The sequence below is a fragment of the Pinus tabuliformis genome, chromosome 6 (genome assembly GCF_031772625.1).
Source record: "Pinus tabuliformis cultivar Carrire ecotype Pingquan chromosome 6, CPIR1, whole genome shotgun sequence".
NCBI lineage: Eukaryota > Viridiplantae > Streptophyta > Pinopsida > Pinales > Pinaceae > Pinus > Pinus tabuliformis.
The window spans coordinates 975827976-975853430 of record NC_142292.1 but is presented as its reverse complement, the minus strand read 5'-3'; the positions used below and the strand labels follow the sequence as shown (position 1 = coordinate 975853430).

General features: G+C 40.4%; 2 protein-coding genes across 3 annotated transcripts in view; both read left to right on the top strand.

Moving 5' to 3' along the window:
* The window catches only part of LOC149262256 (Lycopene beta/epsilon cyclase protein), a 638941-nt gene that overhangs the window by 433534 nt on the left and 179952 nt on the right, over positions 1-25455 (top strand). For both annotated transcript variants that reach the window (XM_089423779.1, XM_089423775.1), the window contains exon 11: positions 10933-11017. In XM_089423779.1, coding sequence (XP_089279905.1) covers positions 10933-11017 — 85 coding nt within the window. The remainder of the gene's footprint in view (positions 1-10932; positions 11018-25455) is intronic.
* Positions 17940-19269, top strand: LOC149262258 (uncharacterized). The gene is made up of 2 exons (XM_089434169.1): positions 17940-18468; positions 18629-19269. The coding sequence occupies exons 1-2, from the start codon at positions 17940-17942 to the stop codon at positions 19267-19269; spliced, it is 1170 nt and encodes a 389-aa protein (XP_089290295.1).

Genomic DNA, 25455 nt, shown 5'->3' with positions numbered 1-25455 from the left:
GCCGAGCTTTCAGGGAGATAACGCGATTAGTGATAATTCACATCTGAGAGATTTTAGTATATGGATGGCTAAGTACGCAAGATCTGCTGATTTCAATCATGAGGATGTTAGAATGACTCTTTTTATTTTAACCTTGGGGGGCGATGCTCATGATTGGTTTGCAGAAAAGCCTCAGAATTCATTTAATTCCTTACAATCGATCATTGATGCCTTTAAGGAAAAATATGGAGATAAGAGAGAAGGAAGACACCTCATGAAAGCTATTAGCCTAATAAAAAAGAGAGAGAATGAAATCGTTGAAGAGTTTAACAAAAGGTTTAATGACATTATTAAAGAATTACCTCAAGATAATAAATCTACCGACAAATCTCTTCGAGATTTTTACATCGATGCCTTTGGTCCTGAGCCCTCTTATGAATTAAGGCATGCTAAACTTAATGATTATAGGGATTGCCAAGTCTTAGCAATAGAGCTTGAAAAGGACAAGGCGGTATTTGGGAAGTCTAAGATCCCAGGTTTCGATAGGGTTACTACAAAACTAAAAGAACCTAAAGGAAAGGCAGTTCAAGAGCCTGAGAGCGAGCTTGTTCAGAAATTACTCCAAAAGATCGAAAGCATGGAAATTAATCATAACAAGGAGATAGCTACTTTGCAGAATAGGCTGGTCCAAATGGAAAGAGCGCAAACGCAAAATTTCCAACCTAGAAATAATAATAACAGAAATAACAACTGGCAAAAGAAGGGTCAATCTAGTGAGCAAAGACCTCCTAATCCGCTTACTAATTTGGTCGATAATACTCCACCTTACTATCGGGTTTGTGATGCTCTTCATGAAGAGGCTGCTTGTCCCATTGTTAGAAGAATTTTAGATAATGGAATGTTTGGGGCAGGTGATCAAATAAATGTAGTAGGTAACAAGTTTCCTTTGTCTATGGATAATTGGATTGAGGTCAAGGAAAATAGTCGTGACGTTATGAATCCTTCATCAGCTTTTAGTATAAATAACCTTGAAAATGAAGATGACATTTTGGCCAAGTTATATGGTGAAAAACCCTCTCCAGAACAAATCATGGAAATTGCTAGAGATAAAGGTTTAACCTATCAAAGAAGGGATAAAGATCAGAGTGGGAATCAAATTCCCCCTCGAAATTTTAACCCTGGTTTAAACTCTGGATTGGATGTCGATTTGGGAAGTTGGTTTAACAATGCGAAAATCTGGGTTCCTGTCTCCAAGATTGCTAAAATCCCTTCCCAAAGAGATAAGTTACTAAAAGCTATTCAGGGTCCTCAAGTAAATATTTCTCAAAAGAAGACCTAGGAAGTTGACTATCACGATGGTCCCATATATTTGCAAAGCTTAGATGCGGATAACAAAGATCACCAGCCTTTCTTTATCACCTTGTTAGTTAATGGATATAAATTGAATAATTGCATGTTGGATTCTGGTGCATCAGCTTGTGTCATGACTAAAAGGGTTATGGAACAGCTTAACTTAAGAGTTTCTAGACCCTACTATAATATATGTGCCATGGATTCTAAGAAAATTGAAGTGCATGGTTTGATCAAAGATTTACAAGTTCATCTATCAGTTTACCCAGACATCATGATTATTATGGATATTGTTGTTGTTGATGTGCCTGATGCCTGGGGTATGCTTTTATCCAGAAAGTGGGCCTCTGATCTAGGAGGAAGTATTCAAATGAATTGGTCATATGCTATGATTCCTTCTCCTAGAGGTGATGGTTTTGTAAGACTTAATAGAGAGCCCGAAAGAAAATTCCATGTTGAATATCCTAAGAGACCTCACAACGAGATAATTAAAGAGCAATCTGACATTGGGAATTACGTTATCATGTCTAATTTCATAATTCCTCCTGATGATAAGATTAAGGATCTCAATGATAGAATTTGGTACATGTACTTTGATGGTGCATCGTCTAGGCATGGTAAAGGTGTTGGAATAATGCTTAAGTCTCCCCTTGATCACATTTTCAAGTTCGTCTATCGATTAGAATTTGAAGCAACCAACAATGTCGCTGAATATGAGGCTTTATTGTTGGGTCTTGAATTGGCGAAGTCTTTGAAAATTAAGTTGCTTAGCATTAAGGGGGATTCTGATTTAATTATCATGTAACTTAAAAATAAATTCACATGCAAAAATCAAAGATTAAGGAATTATCAAAATGCTGTGTGGGATACTATGGAACACTTTGATGCCTTTGACCTCGAAGCTATCCCAAGAGAGAAAAATAGTTTGGTGGATGAACTTGCCATAGCTGCTACTACCTTCCAGTTATCTAATGAGCTAATTGAGGATAAGATCAAAATGGAAGTAATATTTAGACCATCTATTCCAGATAACTCAGAGCATTGGCAAGTCTTTAATGATGAAAAGCAAGTCATTCGTTTTCTTAATAGTTTGGATGAGTTTGAGGATTTCCGGATAGATTCTGAGGAGGATGGATCTTTAAATCATGAGCATATCATAAATCCTACTCCTAGGAATGTGGTTGCCTTAGAGCAACACTTTGATCATCATGATGCCACGAAGTTGAAAGAAGAAAATAAAATGGACCCAGGTGAATATCTCGAGATAAACGTTGGTACTCCTGAGAACCCAAAGATTGTTAAAATTGCTAAAGGTACTAGTGTGGAGGAAAGGAAAAAGTTAACTAGTTTACTTTGCGAATATCGAGATGTTTTGGCTTTTTCTTATGATCAATTAAAGGGCTATAGGGAAGATGACATGGAACATACTATCCCCTTAAAAGATGAAAATGCTAAACCCTTTCGCCAGAAGCTTACGCAGATTAATCCTAAGTTAGCCCCTTTGGTTCAGAAAGAGCTTGCGAAAATGCTCGCGGCAGGAATTATCACTCAAACAAGGCATTCAACATGGCGTTCAAATCTTGTGATTGTTAGGAAAAAGAATGGTACGATAATGCTTTGTGTCGGTTTTCGAAATCTTAATCTAGCATGCAAGAAAGATAATTACCCTTTGCCAAACATGGAGACTTTGCTGCAAAGAGTAACCAGTTCTGGAATGATGTTGTTGCTAGATGGTTTTTCTGGGTATAATCAGGTATGGGTTAAAAAGGAAGATCGTCATAAAACCACATTCACCACACCATGGGGTACTTTTGAATACATTAGAATGCCGTTTGGATTAACCAACGCTGGGGCTACATTTCAAAGGGCTATGGATTATGCCTTCAAGGGGTTAATCGGGAAATTTATTGAGATTTACCAAGATGATCTTACTGTATTTTCTAAAGATGGTATCAGTCATATAAATCATCTTAGGCAGGTTTTCGATAGATGTAGAGAATACGGGATTTCTTTGAATCCAGCTAAGTCTGTTTTTGGAGTAACCGAAGGGAAATTACTTGGCCATATCATTTCTAAGGATGGAATCAAGATTGATCCTGAAAGAATTGAAGCAATCCAAAAGATTCCTCTTCCTCATAATCTTAAATCCCTTCAGTCTTTCCTTGGAAAGACAAATTTTCTTAGAAGGTTTATTCCAAATTACGCAGAAATAGCTAAGCCTATTCAAAGTCTTCTGAAGAAAGATGTAAAATTTGTTTGGCAAGAAGACGGCAAAAAGGCTTTTCAAGAAATCAAATGCGCTATTGCAAGAGCTCCTGTCTTAGTTAGTCCCGATTATTCCAAGGATTTCATGATTTTTTCTTTCGCTTCCGAAGATACCATTGTTGGTGTCCTGTTACAAAAGAATAAAGATGGTCACGAGTAGCCTATTGCTTTCATGAGTAGAGCGCTTCAAAATTCTGAATTAAAGTACAATACCATGGAAAAGCAAGCTTATGCCTTGGTCAAGTCTCTTAAGCACTTCAAAACTTATGTGGGTTATTCTAAAATCATAGCTTCCGTCCCACATTCTGCTGTTAAAGATATATTAACTCAAACTGATTGCTTAGGGACTCGCGCTAGGTGGGTTACTAAAATACAAGAATATGATTTAGAGATTAGACCCACCAAGCTAGTCAGAGGCCAAGGTTTGACTCAAATGTTGACTGAAGGCAACGAAAAGACTCTTGGTTTGTTTTGTCTTAGCGATCTATCTTCGCCTGAGTTGCAAAGATTAGGAGAGCATGAGTGGTACAAGGACATCGTTTATTACTTGATGAATCTTACATGTCCTAATCATTTAGCTGCTCATAAGAGAAGGGCTCTTAGACTAAAAGCCACTAAGTATTGCCTTATGAAGGATGGCCTTGGATGGAGAAATCCTGAGGGCATAGTACTTAGGTGTGTTGATAAAATTGAGTCCAAGAAATTAATCTCTGAGTTTCATTTAGGATTTTGTGGTGGGCACTATGCTGCTAGAACTACTGCCTACAAAATTCTGAGAGCTGGTTATTATTGGCCTTCAATTTTTTCTGATGTGCATAAGTTTGTTAGAATTTGTCAAGTCTGTCAGCTGTTCACTGGGAAACAGAAGCTTGTTGCCCTGCCCCTGCAACCTGTCATTGTAGAGGCACCTTTTCAGTATTGGGGTCTGGACTTCATCGGGAAGTTCCATGAAAATTCTAGCAATGGCTACTCATGGATTTTGACTGCTACTGATTATTTCACTGAATGGGTTGAAGCCATTCCTGCTAAGAATGCCGCTGAAAAGGTTATTATAGATTTCATTGAAAATAATATCATTACTAGATTTGGTGTCCCTGCTAAGATCACTACTGATAATGCCAAGGCTTTTAGTTCTTCAGAGTTTTCATCTTTCTGTTTCAAATATGGCATTATCTTATCTCATTCATCAAATTACTATCCTCGGGGTAATGGTCTGGCTGAATCAAGTAACAAGAATCTCATAACCATTATCAAGAAGATAGTAGGAGATAATAAGAGATCATGGGATAGAAAAATCAAGTATGCTTTATGGGCATATAGGATCACTAAGAAGAAAGCTACTGGTAAATATCCCTTTGAATTAGTTTATGGCTTGGATGTAACCTTATCTATGCGCCTGAAATTGCCAGCTTATCAGCTCCTTTAGCGTTTTTCTACTAATAAAGATGTTGTTCAGAATAGAATAGATCAGATTGTGGTGTTAGATGAAGCTCGTAGGACAACTTTTGATGCTATATGTAAAAATCAATCTAACATTAAGAAAAGCTTTGGTAAATTCTCTCGATCTAGATCTTTCCAGGTGGGAGATATGGTACTTTGGGATCGCAAGAATGAAAAATCAGGAAAAAATAAGAAGTTCGACAGTTTGTGGCTAGGGCTGTACATCATTTGAGATATAGCTGGACCAAACTCATTCCACTTGAGCAGATTGGATGGCGAACCACTTGATCTACCTGCAAATGGCCAAATGCTCAAGTTGTTCTTCAAAGATGATATCTGATACCATGGGGCATCCTTTGTATTGTATTTCTAACCCTACTCCTTGTCATTTCAGCGTTTTATTTCTGTTTTAGGATTAGATTTACTTTCCTTGTTACTAGATAGTTAATAAATGAAGAGCTTATATCTTTCATGTGCTTAATGTTAAATGATGATTTTTGGATGGACGCTACTTATGTTTTGTTGTGCATTGCGTGGATGAAGATTCTGGATTCTCACATTCCTACAGTGCAGCAACGTGTCCCCAAGTAGAGCCATATGTTGACCACTACGGATCAACTACCCATAGCAGTACACCCCCATTTTTCGCAAAAGGGATAGCGCTTGATTGATATATCCGTGCCATTCGACTGTCTTCATCAACTTGATCGTGTTATGTTGTAAACCCAGTCTGCATGTGTAAATTGTAAATAATCTTAGCAGATCTGAGTCATGTATGTAAATTGCCTAGGTGGACCTAAGTTTCTAGTGACAATCTACGTTCCGGAAGGTCTTTCGTCTCACCGATCCATGATCAGCAGAGTTTTCCTTCAGCGTAACCCCAAAGCCGGAATGAATTTTGTCATTAGAATCTTAGGAGAATCATAGTGTGTTGATCTGCTAGATTATATTTGGTCGCAGAACTAGGTGGTCTATGAGGGTTTATGTCAAATGGGTTTTCCCCCTTGAGATGTAAAATTGTAAAAGTCATGATGTAAAGTATCTTAAGGGTTAGAAGATGTTTTAATCCCCTCATAAGTCCTAAGTCCTAGGTCCTAGGTAATTTTTGCAAAGGCTAAGTTCGAGGATCCAAAAAAATAAAAATTTAAAATAATAAAATAAAATAGAACTTAAAAAAATAATAATAATAATAATAAAATAATAATAAGTCAAGTTTTTGAGTAAATAAATGCATAATTTTAATTTTTTATATTAAAACGCATTTAAAAAGCCGACGGATGAGATTAAAAGAAATCTTGACCCTCATCGACAGTCGAGATTAGTTTGACATGGATCACTCGAACTAGCTGTTGGGAATTTTTCCTTTAAATAGGGTGCTAGGGGTCATTTGAGGTCATTCGATCTGTGAGTCTTGTGCTAAAGAAAGCTCTCTTTTAAACTTTTTCTTGTGCAATAAAGAAAGACTTTGGGGTTGAAATCTTGCTGGTGTTACTCTCCTGAAATGCTGTAAGCTGCTTTATTTTCTGCATAATTTTATTTTCAGCCATTAGTAATAGCTTGGTGAAGAGTGATGTTGAACACAGGTATCTTGTTTACTCACTAGGGTTTGAATGGTAATAAACTTTCTAAAAATAATGGCAGGTATCTCCATTAGACCTGGATTTTACTACTGTTTTTTCCCTCTTTATTGATGGTTGAAGTGAGCTGTGCAGGAAAATCTAGATTGTAAGGATCAACAAGCGTTTGGGGAAGTTCTCGGCTGAACCAGCCAATTCCCAAAAAGCATTCTCTTGTAGAGCCCAGCTAGTTTCGATTTTGGGTCTATCATTTAAGTTTATTTTTGAATGCATGAGAGGCTTTCTAAATTATCTCATAGTAAATCTAAAATTCTGAAAATATCACTGTGGATTATTGACAAATCTGGCTGTTTAAGAGTCGAAAATCTGTGCATACTATAATAATTTAGTTAAATTTTGAGTTATTTCCTTGCATATTTTGCCTCTGGTCTTTTTTTTGTTTTTTTTGCAGGTTACAGGAAGAGTTTCTTGTTGGAAGCTAGATCTAGGCCCTTTTGAGGGTAAGATTTGACCTCACAACCAGTTTTTACAGGAGCACTGTTCGGTTGTCCAAGGGTTTCAACTTCTGTAACTTTCAGATCAGGAAGTCTTTGAGAGGGTTTCATTGATAAATCTGAGCCAGAAGTATAACATCTTAAATAGAAATTTCTGGGAAATCTTTAAGGGTTTTTTGGGCTTCTGTTCAATTTTTTGTTTACTGCCTGGATCTCAAATTTTTTTGCTGCCTAAAAAATTTATTTTTTTTTAAAAGAGCTGCAGCCATTCTTCACATCCTCGCTCCACCTCTGCAGCTCATCTTGATTCGCTGCATTTCCTTAGCTCCTCTCTGCGCAGCCTTTTCTCTCCCTCACGTAGCTCTATTCTGCTCTCCATACTTCTCAGCCTTCACACTGCTCATTCCTCTGCTCCTCACACTATCCTCGCACCTGCAAACAACGCTTCATTCCCTTGCTTTCACTCTCCCTGATCCGCATCTCCATTTGCATTCCACGCAGTTCCTTCCTCCTCCGTTTACCCCCATCTCTCATCAAAACCGCAAATCTGTCTTCTATCATCTCGTCGCCAGCCCCTCTTTCCTGCATGTTGTTCTTCCAGCTTCTCTTGCTGCCATCCAGCCGCGTGTTTTGCCACCCTTCATGCGTTTTTCCCTTCATCCATCTGCTGCCTGTCGTGAGCCTTTCCTTCTCCTTCTCTGCACTTTCTTCTCCATCGTCTAGGCCTACAAAAGCCTTCACGCAGTTATTCCAGCCTTTACATCCATCTCCACGCCTTCTGCCTTTCACTTCCACGCAAACACTGCACCCCACGTTGTTGTCCTCTGTCGAACAGATTTCAGCTCCTCACGCGTACCTAAAAACATAACAAAACTCAAAACATTCGTTGTTAAATATTTTTTTTGGCATCATTTAGATTTCATTTAACCATTGTATAGTTAGGATTTAGATTAAATTTAGATTTTCATTACTAGTTTAGAATTTTTCCTCCTTAGGGTTAGCATCGTTAGATTTTATGAATTAGCGTATCTTCTTTTTTATATATCTTCATTTTAGTCAGCAACGTAAATTTGGCTTTAGCTTTTAGATTTGTCTCATGTCATTTTGTTTTATTTAAATTTTTTGATAATAATTAGAAATGCGATTTTTCATTCAATTTAGTTCGGATTTATGTTTTAATAAATCTTGATTAGAGTTAGACTTTTTATGTAGTTCAATTTTAGAATTAGATTTATTTTATTTAATAAACAATATCAAAATCATAAAAATTATAAAAAAACGCAAAGAGTTTTTTTGTTTAGATTTTAATTTTATTTAGTTTTAGATTTATTTAGATTTTAGTTTTTTTTATTTTCATTTCAAGCTTAGAAAATCATAAATATATATATATATATATATATAATCATAAAAAGTTGTTTTTCCTGAAATATTTTTGTGTCACATTTAGTCTTAGCATATTTTGTCACATTTCCAAATTTTGGTGTATTTCACTAAGGCTAATAGATTTTTGATGTGGGATTAATATTTATCATTTTCATGTGGTTAAACATGCTTAAATGATCATTTAAAGATTAGCCATATGAATGTGATCTCTGGTTAGCATTTAAAATTACGTGGTTATTTAAAGCATTTAATCTTTCGAATTTTAATTGTTGGAATATTGTTAAGCCATTGAGCATTTATCGATTATCTCGCATCTAGTAAAAGTTAATCTTTGTTTGAGTTATTTGATGGTAAATTATTGTTAATGAGTTTATATTTCTGCAGCATTTGATAAATAATCATTTAATCATTAACTCCATAAGGCACTGGTCTATTAATTTCTAAAATCAATCAAGTGCTTGTTTCCCCTTGTTGTGTCTCCCAACCCAACTGGTCAATAGTTGGTTATCCATTGTCCCATAGGGTCTACCCCCCTTAGCCGCGGGAGACGACTTAAATGGAGAGATCAAGGATTAGGGTAACAGCCCCCGGTCTGAGCGTTGTCGTGACAATCTGTGCGACAACACTACCTATACCAGTTTGTACCAGTAGGAGGGAGTGCGAGTTTGTGGAGAGGATTGGCAGCAACAGTACATGGACTGCACAACTCTTGGAGAAGGCACGCTTGGATGTTGTGGAGTGGAGTTAAGGGCTGAAACTTAAGGTGGAGGCTAGGGAATTGTTGTGGGGGATTTTCCAGCATTTTGGCTAAGCAGCAAACACAACATTTGTTTCAGGGTACATTTTCTGCTTGTGGAGGAGGGCCAAGCATTTGGAGGTCAATTTTGGAGCTTCAATACTAGGACAAACCCTTTGTGGGTTTTTCTAGATTTATCGAGAAGAGGCCAAGATTAATTTGGCATAATTTTGTGGGCATAATTGAGCGGTCAAACAAGGGCCCCAATTCAACCAACAGCTAGAGGAGCTAGGGGATAATTGGGACAAAATTCCATGGTCAACATTTGGCCAATTCCTTTGTGGGTTTTTGTGGGTTATTGGTGAAGACCTTGGGGTTAATTTCCCGGATTTTTTTAGCATCTGAGGAGGCCCTAGCTGTAGTTCTTTGCAGCCAACAACATATTTTCTGAGTAGTTTCAGCGCAGAGCTGAGAGAGAGCAACAACAGAGTTGAGAACGACTTCTTATTGTTAATTTGGGCTTAGCTTGCCTTGAGAAAGTCCAAGTGTGCTCTTTCCAACACCACATTGTACCATCTTATTATAATAAAACGACTTAGCAATGCAGATTTTGGTGAAATTTCATGGTCTGACTCATGTGTTTGATTTTCGTGGTTTTATGCCTATGTTTTCTTTGTTATTCACTATAAAAATTCCCTAGGAATATTACAGACAAGGGCAAGATGGAGAGAGAGTGAGGGAGAGAGGAGAGGAGGGAAGAGAGAGAAGACGAGGGGAGAGAAAGGAAAGAGAGAGAGAGGGAAGCACAAAGATGGAGGGGAGAGGGAGAGGGAAGCACAAAGATGGAGGGGAGAGGGAGAGAGAGAGAAAGAGATGGGGGAGGTGCAAAAGGAGGTTTGCACCTCGAGAGATTGGATCTCTCTCGGCACTTGATAGATCCGGGTTAAGATGGATCTAGGCTGGTAAGCAACCAATGAAGAGAGCACTCAATGATTATTAACATAGATTGTGAGAAGGCTGTCCATGCATGCACATAGCCCAGAAAAAATGCCTTGGAAGGTGTGGTCCACACCTCAGGATATGTGAGCTGCCTCGATAAGTGAACTTCCTTGAAAAATGTGAAAATGCCTGGAAATCAGAATGAGGATAACTGCTCAAGAAATATGATGCCATGTCATCAAAATCTTCCTTCTCATTCATATTGATGAATGCAGATAGACACCCCTGTTGTCAAAGTTCATATTCAAAGACTAGTGAAGAAGTTCAGTAGTAGTACCCCAGTCAATATGTGGGATAACAGGTTCAGATATCAAATCTTATAACACAATACTAGTATAACAAGCAAGGTAAAGGTGAACTCCAACCTTCTACACATTGTAAAGAGAAAACACCATCACAATTAAATTTCCTTTCTCCACAATTAATTTTCTTTCAATATGGTCACTTGTGAGTTTCCTATTTTCCCATCAATGTCTCCTATAATTACAGCTTAAGTGAGACATCATTCTTTGGAAGAAATGTTTTTACTGGTGGCCTTTTGCATATTTAGAAGCATGATTTTTTCAGTTCAAATATCTTACTGCAAGAAATTTTTCTTTTCCTTTATTATATCCAGCAATAAATATTGCTTTCATGTTTATAGCTTGACCAAATTTATAGCTTTGTCTTTTCGTGAAACACTTTCATATGGATTTCATTGTCAATGAAGGTTGGTGATGCCAGTGGAATACAGTCTCCTGTATCTTTTGGTGGATTTGGAAGCATTTCACGACACCTTGGCAGATTATCAACTGGTATTGTACTGTCTGGAAGCTTTTTATTAAATTATTTTTAAAGATCAATCTCATTTTATGATCTTGGATTGCATTAGTCAACATTTTTGCATTCAAATCACATGCTCTTCTATAGCTGCATTGAGGACAATTTTATGAATTTAACAATTGCTCAAAATTCCAGATAAGAGAAATCAGACAGTACATAGTGAACATCAGCATACTCTGTGTAACTCAATAAGATGACACAATGAAAAACTTAGAAAATGAGCTTGTCAAATCACATTATGATGTAGATTTGTGTATTTATGGCATAGTGAGATGGATTATAAGAAATAGTTCTCCAATGGTGTGTCATATTTGCAGGATAATGTATAAATTGCACAAGAGAAGGCAAGTAATAGTGGCTGAAATTTAATACCCCAATACAGGAAGAAAATTTCCCTTCGTTTGGGATCAGATCTATCATCCTAGAAGATGTGGGAGGGCAGTCATGGAAGCTGAATGGAGGAATTTTTGTCCACTTCCTTGACATCAGCTGAGGGCACAAAGAAATGCTCAACCGATGAACACTTAGGTTGATCTTCTTGTTCACATGGCAGTGCACATGGAAATTGTCATGTCCCTTCCCAAATAAATTTGTAACAGGTTTTGGTCTCTCCACAATTTTGCATAAATTTTGATGAGTAAAGGAACCCAAGCATTTTTGGCTTGGGAACTTAGGAGAAAAGAAGGTTGAATTAGATTGCTAGTGGAAGGTGGGGACCACCGACACGGGGAAAACACACTTGGGCACTTGGGCAATTCGAATTACCTTTGGAGGGGAATCGAATGGCTTGGAGAGGGGCCCACATGGGGAAAGGAAGGCCCATGAAGATATAAGGAGGAATAACTCCCCATTTGAGGGTATTCATTTTGCACATCGAATTCACTTGTGTTGCTCGAGCTACTTAGCCGAGTTACTTGGTTGTTTAGCATCGAGTTTCTCAGGCGGGAGACTCAAACTTTCCTTTGTGAAATTTCCTACTCCTCAAGGAACCTCTACTGCAACAAATCTGAATCTATTTCACCTATTTGATTTTAATATACATTATCAAGTTATTCTCTAAATACTGAAGCAAAGTACTTCTGCAGCCTACACTACTTTAAATTCTATTACATGAAACAAAAAACTGAGCAAAGAACAAGATACATAGGACAATTGTTTTTGGACACAATAGTCCCCAGAAAAACCCAATGCGGGAAACCGGTGAAGCAGCTCTGAGGGTTATATTATTATGCAGTAGCAAAATCTGAATACATCACTGAATACCTCATAGGGTAATTCAGTTATAGAGAGAAATATTGGCAGAAGCTTTGTGAGTTACCTCACACAATCACTGAGAAAAAGTTCTGGCTGTTCCGGCTACTGGATGAGATGCCCCTGGCAGGCACTGCGCTAGCTCTGCACTGCCTCTACATTGTCCCAGTGTCAACCCTTGCAGGCACTACGTCACCTAGCTGGGAATTTGATCAGAAGTTCAGAGTCATTGCTCTCAGCGTCCTCGTCTCACACCCCGGCTTCCGGCTGCTGAAATTGACCCTCTACTCTGACTTTCAACTTTCTCTCTCTGCCTTTGCGTTACTTCTGTGTGGCCCTTCTGGCCCTGCGTTAGCCTCTACATCAAGGCCTCTGGATCACTTATTGCCTCTCTTTGCTGATGTATCTCTGGCTAAGAATCACTCTCTCTAAAAGCTACTATCCCTGCCCCTCAACTGCAAGATCTACCCAATCGATTTTCCTCCTAAGAACTTCTCACCTCGGAAAATCGATTTCCTCAATCTCTCTGTGTGTCTCTAAATGAACCCCAAGCCTTCCTTTTATACTTTTCATGTTGAGACTTCAACGGCCAAGATTAAGTCTTTAATGTGAAAATTCCTAAATCTAACACATCAATAACCCCTACTGCATTTTTTGGTTTACCATCTCCTACTTGTTCTTTGCATTAACAAGTTATTTAAGTGCATAAATATCGAAGTAAACACAAATGGAACCTTTACAAATATACAGATCAACAACTGAAATAAACTGAGACAACAAAAGGGACATCGTTATTTTTGGACAATCGTCCCCAGAAAAACCCAATGTGGGAAAACCGGTGCAACATATATGAGAGTTTTATTATTAAGTAGATTCTGAATACAACTAGGGTGCCAGAAATGGCTCAACCTTTAGAGAATATCCTTGGCAGCAATACCTCTATCCAAAGATAGATATTCCGGTTGATCAGCAACCGAATGAACAATCCCACAGTGACTCTGGTTGTTCCTTGTGCTGGACAGTGAAAGCTGCTCCACGCACTCCTCTGGAACTGCGTCACCCTCTTAGGAACTGCATCACCCTCTTTGGCTCTGTGTTAGCGAATCAGCTCTCAGTCTGTCCCACTAAATCACCTCAACGTAGCCTCTTCCTCCCAGCGTCAGCCTTTGCGCTGCCGCTTCTGGCACTCTGTGCTTCTCTGATATGTATCCTTCAACTTTGGATCGAAATACCTTGCTGAACTGCCCCTCACTACAACTGATCACTAACTCAATTTCCTCAGCAAACCTTTCCCCAGAAAATCAAATTCTTGATCTCTCTTGGTGTTTCTCCCACTGACCCTCAAACCTCCTCTTATACTTTTCCTGTTGACGATTCAACGATTGAGATTAAGTCCCTAATCAACGACTAAGATTAGATCTGGCTTGATCTTCGTTATTTAGAACTTTCTCACCCATATTATATTAATACACATTAATATTTTACTTTTCTTAAGTTTAGACTTAAGGTCTCATTAAAAATATTAATTATTTTAATATCTCTTCATCTTGGAATTTCTCCAAACGATTTCTGGGTCTTCGATATCTCATGTGTCTTAGCCTCTCCACCAAATGTCATGGCTAGAGCACATCTGACGCTACCAAAAATCAACACTCCCTCTTAGCGAGGAATGTGCTCTAGTAATGCCTCACCATAGAAGCATCACACTGATCCTCTGCATCGGTACCTATGCTGATGCTTGGCTTGTTGCCTCAGTTCCCCTGCACTGCTGCCCATGACACTGCCACATCTGTACTACATGTCCCTCTCAACATGCTGCATCATGTTGCCCATAGCACTGCCACTGCTAACTGTTGCACTGCAACTCAGTTACCGAGAAGTGAGTAATTGAATTTACCCAAACACTGACATCCTGGTCAGTCTGGAAGCCTCGTGATGCTGAAGCTACCTCTGCTGCTAACCTGTGCTCCCCCTAGCCTCAGCATCGATCCTTCCTGGCTGAGAAAGATGATCGGGCACTACATAGGCCTGATCTGCCCCCCTTTGCCTCTATGCTAGCTTGGACTGCTGATGCAGCTACTGCGTGGGCTCCTCCCAGCTACTGTGTCTTCCCCTCCTGGCTTAGAAGGCTGACGCAGGCTCTACGTGAGCCTCTGCGTCACCCTCTTTGCACTACGTCACTCCTCCTCTTGCCTCTTCAACTCTAGAACAACATTGTCTCTTGGGAGAGTTGCTTCTCTGTTGCAAATCCTCAGATTTCTTCTGCTGGTGTCTTCAGTCCTCCTTGATCTGCAACCGCTCTAATACCGTGTGAAAATTCTTGAATCTAACACATCAGAAACCCCTACTGCATTTTTTGGTTTACTATCTCCTACTTGTTCTTTGCACTAACAAGTTATTTAAATGCATAAATATTGAAGTAAACACAAATGCAGTCTTCACAAATATACAGATCAACGATTGAAATAAACTGAGACAACACAAGGGACACTGTTATTTTTGGAGAATCGTCCCCGAAAAAACCCAATGTGGGAAAACCGATGCAACATATATGAGGGTTTTATTATTAAGCATATTTTGAATACAACTAGGGTGTTAGAAATGGCTCACCCTTCAGAGAATATCCTTGGCAGTAATACCTCTATTCGGAGACAGATACTCCGGCTGATCAACAACTAGATGAACAATCCCACAGTGACTCCGAGTGTTCCTTGTGCTAGACAGTGAAAGCTGCTCCACGCACTCCTTTGGAACTGCGTCACCCTCTCTAGCTCTGCGTTAGCCAATCAACTCTCAGTCTACCCCACTAAATGACCTCAGCGCAACCTCTTCAACCCAGCGTCAGCCTCTACAACCTCTGCGTTGCCTCTTCCGACACTCTACTACCTCTATGATATGTATCCTTCAGCATTTGATCGAAATCCCTAGCTGAACTGCCCCTCGCTGCAATTGATCACTCACTCGATTTCCTCAGCAAACCCTGCCCCAGAAAATCGAATTCTTGACCTCTCTTGGTGTGTCTCCAACTGAGCCTCATGCCTCCTCTTATACTTTCTTGTTGACGATTCAATGGCCGAGATTAAGTCCCTTATCAACTACTAAGATTAGATCTGGCTTGATCCTTGTTATTTAGAACTTTCTCACCCATATTATATTAATACACATTAATATTTTAATTTTCCTAAGTTTAGACTTAGGTTCTCATTAAAAATATTAATTATTTTAATATCTCTTCATTCAGGTGGAATTTCTCCAAATGATTTTTGGGTCTTGGAGATCTCATGTGCCTTAGCCTTTCCACCAAATTTCATGGCTAGAGCACATCCGACGCTACCAAAAATCAACATTTATCAACGACTAAGATTAAAACATCACTTGATCCGCCTTCTAGATTATTCTCACCCATATTTTGATTAATACCCATTAATATTTTGATTTTCCTAAGTTTAGACTTAGGAACCCCTTTAAAAATATTAATTATTTTAATAAAATACAATTTGGGTGGATTTTCACCAAATAATTTCTGGATTCTTTAGAACTCATGTGCCTTAGCCTCTCTACCAATTTTCATGGCTAGAGCACATCCGATGCTACCAAAAACTAACACTTCCTCTTAGGGAGGAAAATACTCTAGCAACAATGTCCAACTGCATGTTGCTCTGTTTCTAAAGCACCTCCTTTCTACCAGTGTTTTATGAAACGGCCGAACCGAAACGGAAACGGCCGTTTCTAACCGTTTCATTGCCCATTTAAGTGACCCGGCCCATGACCCGGCTCGGCTGACCGAGTCATAGCTGACTCGGTCAACCCGGCCGGGTCCGTATTGACTCGGCCGAGTCATGGAAAGGACGGCTGGGCAACGTTTTTTTTTAAAAAAAATCAATTTTTTGCTGATCTTTGGTAAAGTTAGTTAGGGTTTGTGGATTCTAAATGGTTATTGTAATTTGTTAAATGCTTTTGGGGTCCATTTCCCCCTCCCAAACTCTATTTAAGACAGCCAAATGCTCTCATTTCACTCACAGCAGTCTTATGCATTTGAGTGAGAGTCTTCTTTGAGAGTTAGTGAGCAGTTCTTGAGCTTGTTTTGGAGCAGCAGTGAGGAGTCTTGGAGGAGCATTGTAGCTGGAGTGAGGAGCTTCTTGGGCAGCCATTTGGAGCAGCATTGAGGAGCTGATTTTTGGAGCAAGCTTGAGGAGGCAGTTTGTGCCTGGAGGTATTTTTTTCCACCTCTATAAATCTATTTTTACTTAGTAAATTTTAGGTGCATATCAAGATAGCTTAGAGAGTGTTTTTAGTCAAATAAATGAACATTGAATCAATTTTTTTTTTTTTTTTTCATTTTCAGATTGTTTTCCTAGTCAAAAAATGGCACCTAGAGCAAAAGATCCTGCTTGGGCATATGTTGAAATGGTTGATAGTGAGATGTGTTGCAAGTTTTGCCATAGGAAAATTAAGTCAGGTCCTGGGGGGATTAATAGGCTGAAACAACACTTGGCAGGGATTAAAGGCAATATTACTGCATGTAAATCTGAGGAAATTGGGGAGATTAGAAAGAATTTGTTGGAAAGCTTTGAAAAATTTAATGCAGAAAAGACTAGGCAAAAAGAGATACAGGCTGAAATTGGGAGGAAGAGGGAGATACAAAGAATGATGGCTGCCAACCCCCACTATGAGTTTGAGGGTTCTTCCTCTATCCCTCAAACTGATGCATCAAACCCTTTCCGTTATGTTCCTCCCTCTTTTGCTTCTGTTCAAGATAAGGGAAAGGGTAGAATGAAGGGTGATGGGACTATCAAAAGTTTTTTCACTCACTCAGGCTCCTCTCCATCAGATGCACATGGTCCTGAAGTTGGTATTAGTAAAGGTCTTGCTCAGCCCACTTTAGATGACCATTGGAAGAAAGAATTGAGGGAGACTGCTTGTGACTACATAGCTAGATGGTGGTATGATGCTGATATCCCCTTTAATGCTGCTCGTTCACCATATTATGAGCCTATGTTTGAGGCCATACATGCTGCTGGAAAAGGCTTCAAAGGCCCTACTATGCAAGAGCTAAGGGGGTTTCGTTTGCAGAAAGAAATTCAATCAATTAATGAGTATTTGCAAGATTTCAAGGAATCATGGGCAAGAACAGGGTGTACCATCATGTCAGATGGATGGACTGATCAAAGAAACCGTACCATCATAAACTTTCTTGCCTTCTGCCCACAGGGAACCATGTTTTTAAAATCAGTTGATGCATCTGATAAGGTAAAAGATGGCCACTTGTTGTTTCAGCTATTGGATGAGGTTATTCAGGATGTGGGGGTGGCTAATGTTGTTCAAATCATCACAGACAATGCCTCTAACTATGTTCTTGCTGGTAGACTGTTAGAGGAAAAACACAAGACCATCTTTTGGACCCCATGCGTTGCACATTGCATAGACCTCATGCTTGAGGATATTGGAAAATTAGATTGGGTCAGAAACACTGTAGATAATGCCAAAAGCATAACAAAATTTATCTACAATCATACACTGGTTTTGAGTCTCATGAGGAAACACACTGGAGGCAAGGATATCATTAGGCCTGCCATCACTAGATTTGCTACACATTTTTTGACATTGCAATCTATGCTTTCCCAACATAGAAACTTGCAAAAGATGTTTTCCAGTGACGAATGGAATCAAAGCTGTTGGTCTAACAAACCAGAAGGCAGAGAATTGAAAAGGAAAGTCCATGATGAAACTTTTTGGAGAAAGGCAGCAGAGATTGTGAAGCTTGCTGAGCCACTAGTTAAGGTGTTGCGGTTGGTGGATGGGGAAAGGTTGGCTATGGGCTTCATTTATGAGGCTATGGATCAAGCAAAGGAGCAAATAAAGACAGCATACAAGGATAGAGTGGCAAAGTATGGGCCCATTTGGGCAATCATTGATGAAAGATGGAACAATCAACTCCATCGCCCTATACATGCAGCTGGGTATTTTTTGAACCCACGGTATCATTATAAAGCTAAGGAGTCAGGAGCTTTGAGGGGGGAGGTCAGAGATGGACTGGTTGATTGCATTGAGCGCATGGTCCCATCGGAGTCTGATCAGCTGCTGATACATCAGCAGGTCACATCCTTCAGCAATGCAACAGGTACCTTTGGGAAGAACCTAGCAAAGATTGCAAGAGAAGCAGATGAGCCAGGTAAACAAAAATTTCAATTTTCAATTTCTTAATGGTTTTACTTTTTTTATTAAAGTTTGTTAAATCATTTATAATTTGAAAGTTAGATATAATTTGTAATTTTGTTGAGCTTCAGCCTTCATCTAACTCATAATTCATTACACTCCTATGTTTTTTGCAGCACAATGGTGGGAGGCCTTTGGTGGCCAGTGCCCTGAATTGCAAAGGTTTGCAATTCGTATTTTGAGTCAAACTTGCAGTGCATCTGGGTGTAAGCGCAATTGGTCTGTATTTGAGAGGATTCACACAAAGAAGAGAAACCGTTTGGAGCAAAAACGGTTGAATGATCTAGTTTTTGTCCAATACAACCTTCGGCTCAGACGGAACCAATTGCTGAACAAAAGACCTGATTCAGATCCCATTGTGTTGGAAGACATTGACCCAACATCAGATTGGGTAGTGGAGAGTCGTCTACCAGAGTTTGATCCTGATGAGGATCTTGAATCACTTGATGTTGGAGATCCACTGCAGCATGTTCAGTTGAATGCAGATCCCAATCCACCAGCCTCAGTCTCACAGCCAGCTAGTAGGACTCCAGTTGTAGGTGCTTCCTCTGCTCAGCCACGACAGAAGCGCAGCCGCATTTGTACTCTATCTCAGCTTGCATCTGCTGCACAGCCTAGTGGTACTGGCACCACTTCTACAGTTGCAGTTGGAGACGATGATGATGAGGAGGAGCCATGGGGCCCCTTGTCTGACTCTGATGATGATGATCCAGAGATTGGTCGAGATGATCTTGGCTCCTTTGGCAGTAGCTACTAGCCTCCTTGGTTATTTGTATTTTGTTTTGACTCTTGAGTCTTTGATCATGTATGACAGACTACAGTTGACTATGTATTTAGTTTTACTATTGCCATTGGGTACATCGTACCATTTTGATATAATGGATTGGTTCATGAGCCTACTTTGATCATATGTTGTCTTCCATGTATATTATAATGTTGTGTGTTTGGAAACTTGAATGAAAATCTTTAAAATTATGTTTAAAATATTTAAAATTATGTTTTTTTATAAAAAAAATAAATATTTAATGTATTTTTTACAACGACCGAGTCATTGAAATCGAGCCGGCCGAGTCATTACCGAGTCCGAGTCCGAGTCCGAGTCGATCCTCGGCCGAGTCCGAGTCCGAGTCCGAGTTGTAAAACATTGCTTTCTACATTGTTGCTGCCACCAACACTGTGTTGTTGCTGCAACTGTACTACTACCCATGACATTGCCACTGTCGTTGCTGCATCTGTACTACAACTCCCTCCTAAATGTTGCATCTGCTATGCTCCTAGCACTGCCACTGCTAACACTGCATTCGTACTGCAACTCAATTGTTGAGAGACGTAACTGAAAAACATCCAAATTTAACTGAACTTAACTGTGTTCAGCATAATACCATGAATGTTGGAATTTGATTGCTACTAGTCTCTAACCCTATGAATCTTCTGCGTTGTTGCTAACTTCTGCACTGTAGCAACTGCACTGTTGCCAACCTTGCTCTGCGCTGATCAGTCTCTGGTCTCAGGCTACTACATCTGTCTCTCCAAACAATCCACTGCATCCTCTGACACTAAGTCCATCTTGCTACTACTGATTCTCATCCTTACCCTTATCCTTTTTCTTCAAAGGACATTGGGATGCAAAGTGGCCCAACTCGCCACATCTGAAATATTTCACCTTCGAAATGTCCTTCCGCTTCTGCTTCTGCTGTCCCTTTGATGCTAGAGCTGCGTTCTCCTCCTCCTCCATGGTCTTTGTGCCACTCCCACTGCTGCCATTAAGGTTGACCTTTACCAAGTCCCTCCTTAATTCCTCCTATTGAAGGGCTGCCCACATCTCCTCCCATGAAGGTAGTCTTTCCCTGTCCAATATACTTTGGTCGAAGACTTGCCATTCATTTGAGACTCCAATCAGGGTTATCCTTACCATCGCGGTAGCCTGAGGAGTGGACCCCACTGCAGCAAGCTGGTCTCTGGTGTCCTGAAGACGTTGAAGATAGGAGTTGACTCCTTTTCTTTTGCATCAATGTCCATTGCAACTTCTGTTCTAGGTACATCTTCCACTATTCGGAAGAGCCTTCATACAGAGAAGACAAGGTCTCCCACATCTCTCGAGCTGTATCCTTGCCCTGCAAATGTGAGACCACATGATCTCAAACTCCATTGAGAATGAGCCTCTTTGCCTTCCCCTGCTTGGCCTTGTACTTCTTCCTTTGATCATTGTCAACAGGGACAAACACAACACTTTTGATGTAGGCTTCAAGATCATACTCCTGAACAGCTAAGATTTTGGTCTTCCATATGATATAGTTGGAAGCTCCTTCCAACCTGTCCTGATCTTTGAGCCCATGCGATGCCATCTCACCCAAATGTCGAACTGACTCCTCTAGTCACTGCTCAGCTTCTCAGCAAGTAAGAAATTCAAACTTTTTGGCAAAATGTTCTCTCAAGAGAAAATTCCCCTTCTATTTGTCTTCGCTCTTTTCCGACGGATTTCTGCCCCGGCAAAAACTGTGCCCTTCAAGCACTGCATTGAGGATTTGTGTCACTCCCTCTGCCTTTGCAAGCTCAAGATTCAGAAATCATACCTCTTTGTCGACTCTCTCAGAGAGAGATTTCCTCGCAATTTCTGCTTCCCGGCAAGGACTGCACAATCCCTTCAAGGGGATTCAAATTGCTGCCAAGTGCAACTTTTGGCCTCTCTTCTCTGTGTTGGATCTGCTCTTCTTGTTTCAAAATCAATGCTCTGATACCGTGTGAATATTCCTACTCCTCAAGTGTTAATTTTAGGTATGTTCTATGCTTAGAGCAATTTATTTCAATTTTCACAGTTAGCTCAATATCTTTTCCAGGTTAGCAATCACATCAACATTAAAGTAAACTGCAGATAGAACATAAACATAAATCGCAGAAGACAAGCCAAGACAAGAGGACATAAGATGTGGCTTTAGCCAGGGACAAACCCCAATGTGGAGAAACCCTTGATCAATTCTTCTTATATGTTCTTCAATAGTTCAGCACAGAGAGAGAGATAGTACATTTACAATAGAAGTCAACACTTTGACTTATCTAGATAAGAGAATAAATCATCTCTAAGAAGATGATACATGAGATCAGTTGAAGACATGCTGCTTCAACTGATTCTCCAAGGTGACTCTTTCACCTATCATTGTGCTGTGTCTCGTCATCATGCTGCACCTCACTGTGATGCACCATGCAGCACCCATCATTACAATACTGGACCTCATGTTGTACACATCATACTGCTGCACCTTATGCTGCACTACTGTCCCATGTGCCACATTGTTGACCCACTGTTATGCTCCAACAAGCATCATAGCCAAGTCGCTGCAATGTGTTAGCAGCACCATGCTTGCCACCATGTACTTGTTGTTGTTGTTGTCCTATTGTGCCACTGTTGCAGAATGTCATAGTTGTCCTAATCATTGTGTTGTCCCAACATGCCGCTGTCCTAACATGTTGTTGTCCCAATACGCTGTTGTCCCATCATTGTGCTATCCAATGAGTTTGCAGCACCATGTACTTTTGTTGCCATGTCACAGCTGATGTCTCATCATTGTGTTGTCCAATGAGTTTGCAGCACCATGTACCTTTGCTGCCATGTCACAGCTGTTGTCCCATCATTGTGCTGTCCAATGAGTTTGCAGCACCATGTACCTTTGTTGCCATGTCACAGCTGTTGTCCCATCATTGTGTTGTCCAATGAGTTTGCAGCACCATGTACCTTTGCTGCCATGTCACAGCTGTTGTCCCATCACAGCTTGTTATGCTTGCCATGCTGTCCAGCCATGCTTGCCAAGCTGTACATGCTTACACTGATTCTTCTAGCAACACTCTCATCATCAAATTATCCTCATACTTATACTTGAATGTTGGTGCACTGTTGTAGTTCAGCAACTCTGGTTAGGGCATCAATAGTACCCTAACAACCACCTCTAAACTCTGCAACAATCCTAGAAAAGAGTGTGGCTTACCTCCCTTGAGAAGTTGCTGTCCATACAACCCTTCACGCTGTCTAGGGCAGCCTCCACGCTGTCCCTTTGACCCTTTATACGGCAACTAAGACCTTGCTGTCCGCACAACCCTTCACATTGTCTAGGGCAGCCTACACACTGTCCCTTTGACCCTTCATGTTGCGGCTAAGACTCTCTTGTTTGACTGCGGTTAGGGCTGAATTAGACCAGCCTTTAGGGCAGACTTTAGGTCTTAGTTAGGGCAGCCTTTAGTCTGTCTAGGGCTGCCTTCCATCTGTGTCTAGGGCTTCCACTCCTAGATTTCTCTTCCACTAAAACCCAAGACAAGTGGAGGGAAATCAAGATAGAAGTGTGTGTGAAATGACTCTCAAGTCATCTCCTTTTATACTAAAATGTTGAGCACATGTGGGGTTTATTTGGTTGTTGGCCAACCTTAACGAATTGTCTTACAAAACAAATAAATTCATAACTCCATGAATACTTATCAGAATCAGATGATCTTTAGATCAATCCTACACCTCTTGATGAGAGGGATCCAAAAAAAATATCAGTTGCCATAAATAAGATGACCCACATGGAGTTTGGCCCTAGTTGCCAATTCTAACACTCCCACTCAACTAGGGAGAACTCCATCCACTGATCCATCTGTCTGACTGTACTATCTCTTCCATTAGTGCCCTACACTGCTCTGCTTTGCTGAACCATGAAGAAGAAGAATTGATCGAGAATGTCTCATACCATTCTCTACTGACCCGAAGTCAGTTCCATATGAAGAGAGTGTGTCATACCACTCTTACTGATCCCAGATCAGTTCCAAGAGAGTGAGCCATATCACTCTTACTGACCCGAAGTCAGTTTTATTGATCCCAAATCAATATCACAAGAGAGTGTCTCAAACCACTCATACTGATCCCAGATCAGTTTCATTAATCCCTGATCAATGGAGGTCATCCTAACATAGGGAGTACAATAGATACAACGATGCATCCATCGATAGTACTACTATGGTCCCTAACTCCATTTCCCTGCTCATTGGCCAGATGAGAGGTACTTCCCATGAGTCCCAGACTGCATGGGTAGGATGCCTTGACAGGAGAACCATTCATCTTGTCCCTAAGTCGCCTCGGGGTATCACAGGGGAAGGTTGAGCCATTCACCCTGTACACAACGCACCATTAGGGGAGGGTGAGTCGCCCTATGGTCGCGTGTTGCTCCAGTAGTACCCCAAGCCCCTCGGAGCTCCAGAGCTCAATGCATGCATCATGCAGGACCCTTATTAGAAGGTCTCTCAACGACTCCAAGTCGTTTGGGAAAGTCACAAATTTGACATTTCCCCGGGGCTTAGACAAAATGTCTGCGACCTGTACATCAGTCTCAATGCGATGGAGCCTCCTTGCTCATTGACGTACCATATCCCAGATAAGGTAGTATCTGATGTCTATATGCTGGAGCAATTATAGAATATGGGATTCCTCAACAATCGAAGCCCCCCCTGGTTGACATAGAGGATTACGGTGGTATCCATCATGTGTATGAACAACTCGCTGAAGAGCTTCCACAACCAAGCAACTTCACACGAGATCATACTCGTAGCTATGTATTTGGTCTCAGCAATGCTTATAGCAATCGACTTTTGCTTCCTGCTCATCCAGGATATCGAAGCAGAACCTAAAGTGAACCAGCGCTCAGAAGTGCTCTTGCGATCCTCTACACTGCCTGCCCAGTTAGTATCATCGTGCAGCTTCACATTTCCGACAGTGTATCTCAATCCATGAGGGATTGTGCCCTGAAGATATCTCAGAAGATTCTTGGCACCAATTCAGTGAGGCTCAACCATATATGAGCTCATCATGCTAACTGCAAAACATATTTCCGGACGGAAGTTCACTAAGAACATCAATGCTAGTATGAGTTTGTGAAACTTAGAGGCATTTCCCAAATCTGGTCTGGCATCACTACCATATAACTTCTGAAATTTAAGATCCTCGAGGTAGTCACAGGCTTGTAGTTTATCATTCCACATACGGAATCCAACTCCCTCTTACTTCTACAAATGAGAGGGTCTGCACCTGTCAGAAATAGGTCATCCTCATAAGGTGTTGGCATGAGAGGTCTATCATCCACAGCCTTCGGGCAATGGTGTGGATCGGTTTCACTCCTAGTGAATCTCAGCTTCATTAGACAACTATCAATCCTCTCATACTACGCCTGGGGTGTTTTCTTCAAGCCATTGAGGGCTTTCTTCCACCTGTATACATGAGATTCCCGATCATGAATCTCAAACCCCTCGGGTTGTTCCAATCCTGTGGACCTGCTACATGAGGGGAATGGTCCCCTTGTAAGATTTTTCTTCGGTGCATCTCAGACATGTACCTTCATGCTCTTTTCGAATTCAGGCATCCCAGTCACCGTCTGACTCACATTGGGTAGGGACCGACCTCCAGTGCTATAGATGAGATGTGACAACTGACATGGTCCCCGATGGACCATCTTGCAACTTAATACAAATTGCCAATCCTGAATCCATGAGTAAAAGCATCTTTGAAAATTCTATTTTCAAACACGTACCTTTCCATCGATGAATGCCACCCTATAACCTTTGACTTCCATTGTCGAAATAGACACTAGGTTCTTCTTGTGATCAGGTACATAAAAGAGACTCTATAAATGAATCGAGTTACCCTCGTTCAATTGAGGGGTAACATTCCCTACACTCTTTCCGGGATAGATGGCATCGGCTTCAAGTATAATCCCATGATTGTTTCCATCTCTACCAAATTAGAAAGAGCGCCCTTCTATCCGATGGATTGCCTTGAAGCACTACAACTAATAAGCCAAATTCCCAAAGAATCTGAAGAAGAGTGCCAATACAAGATAATGCTTCTTTATCTTATCAGAAACAACATTTGATTCTTCATACCTAGGGTTCCTTGTTTTCTTGAAGAGTCAGTCATTTTCTTGAT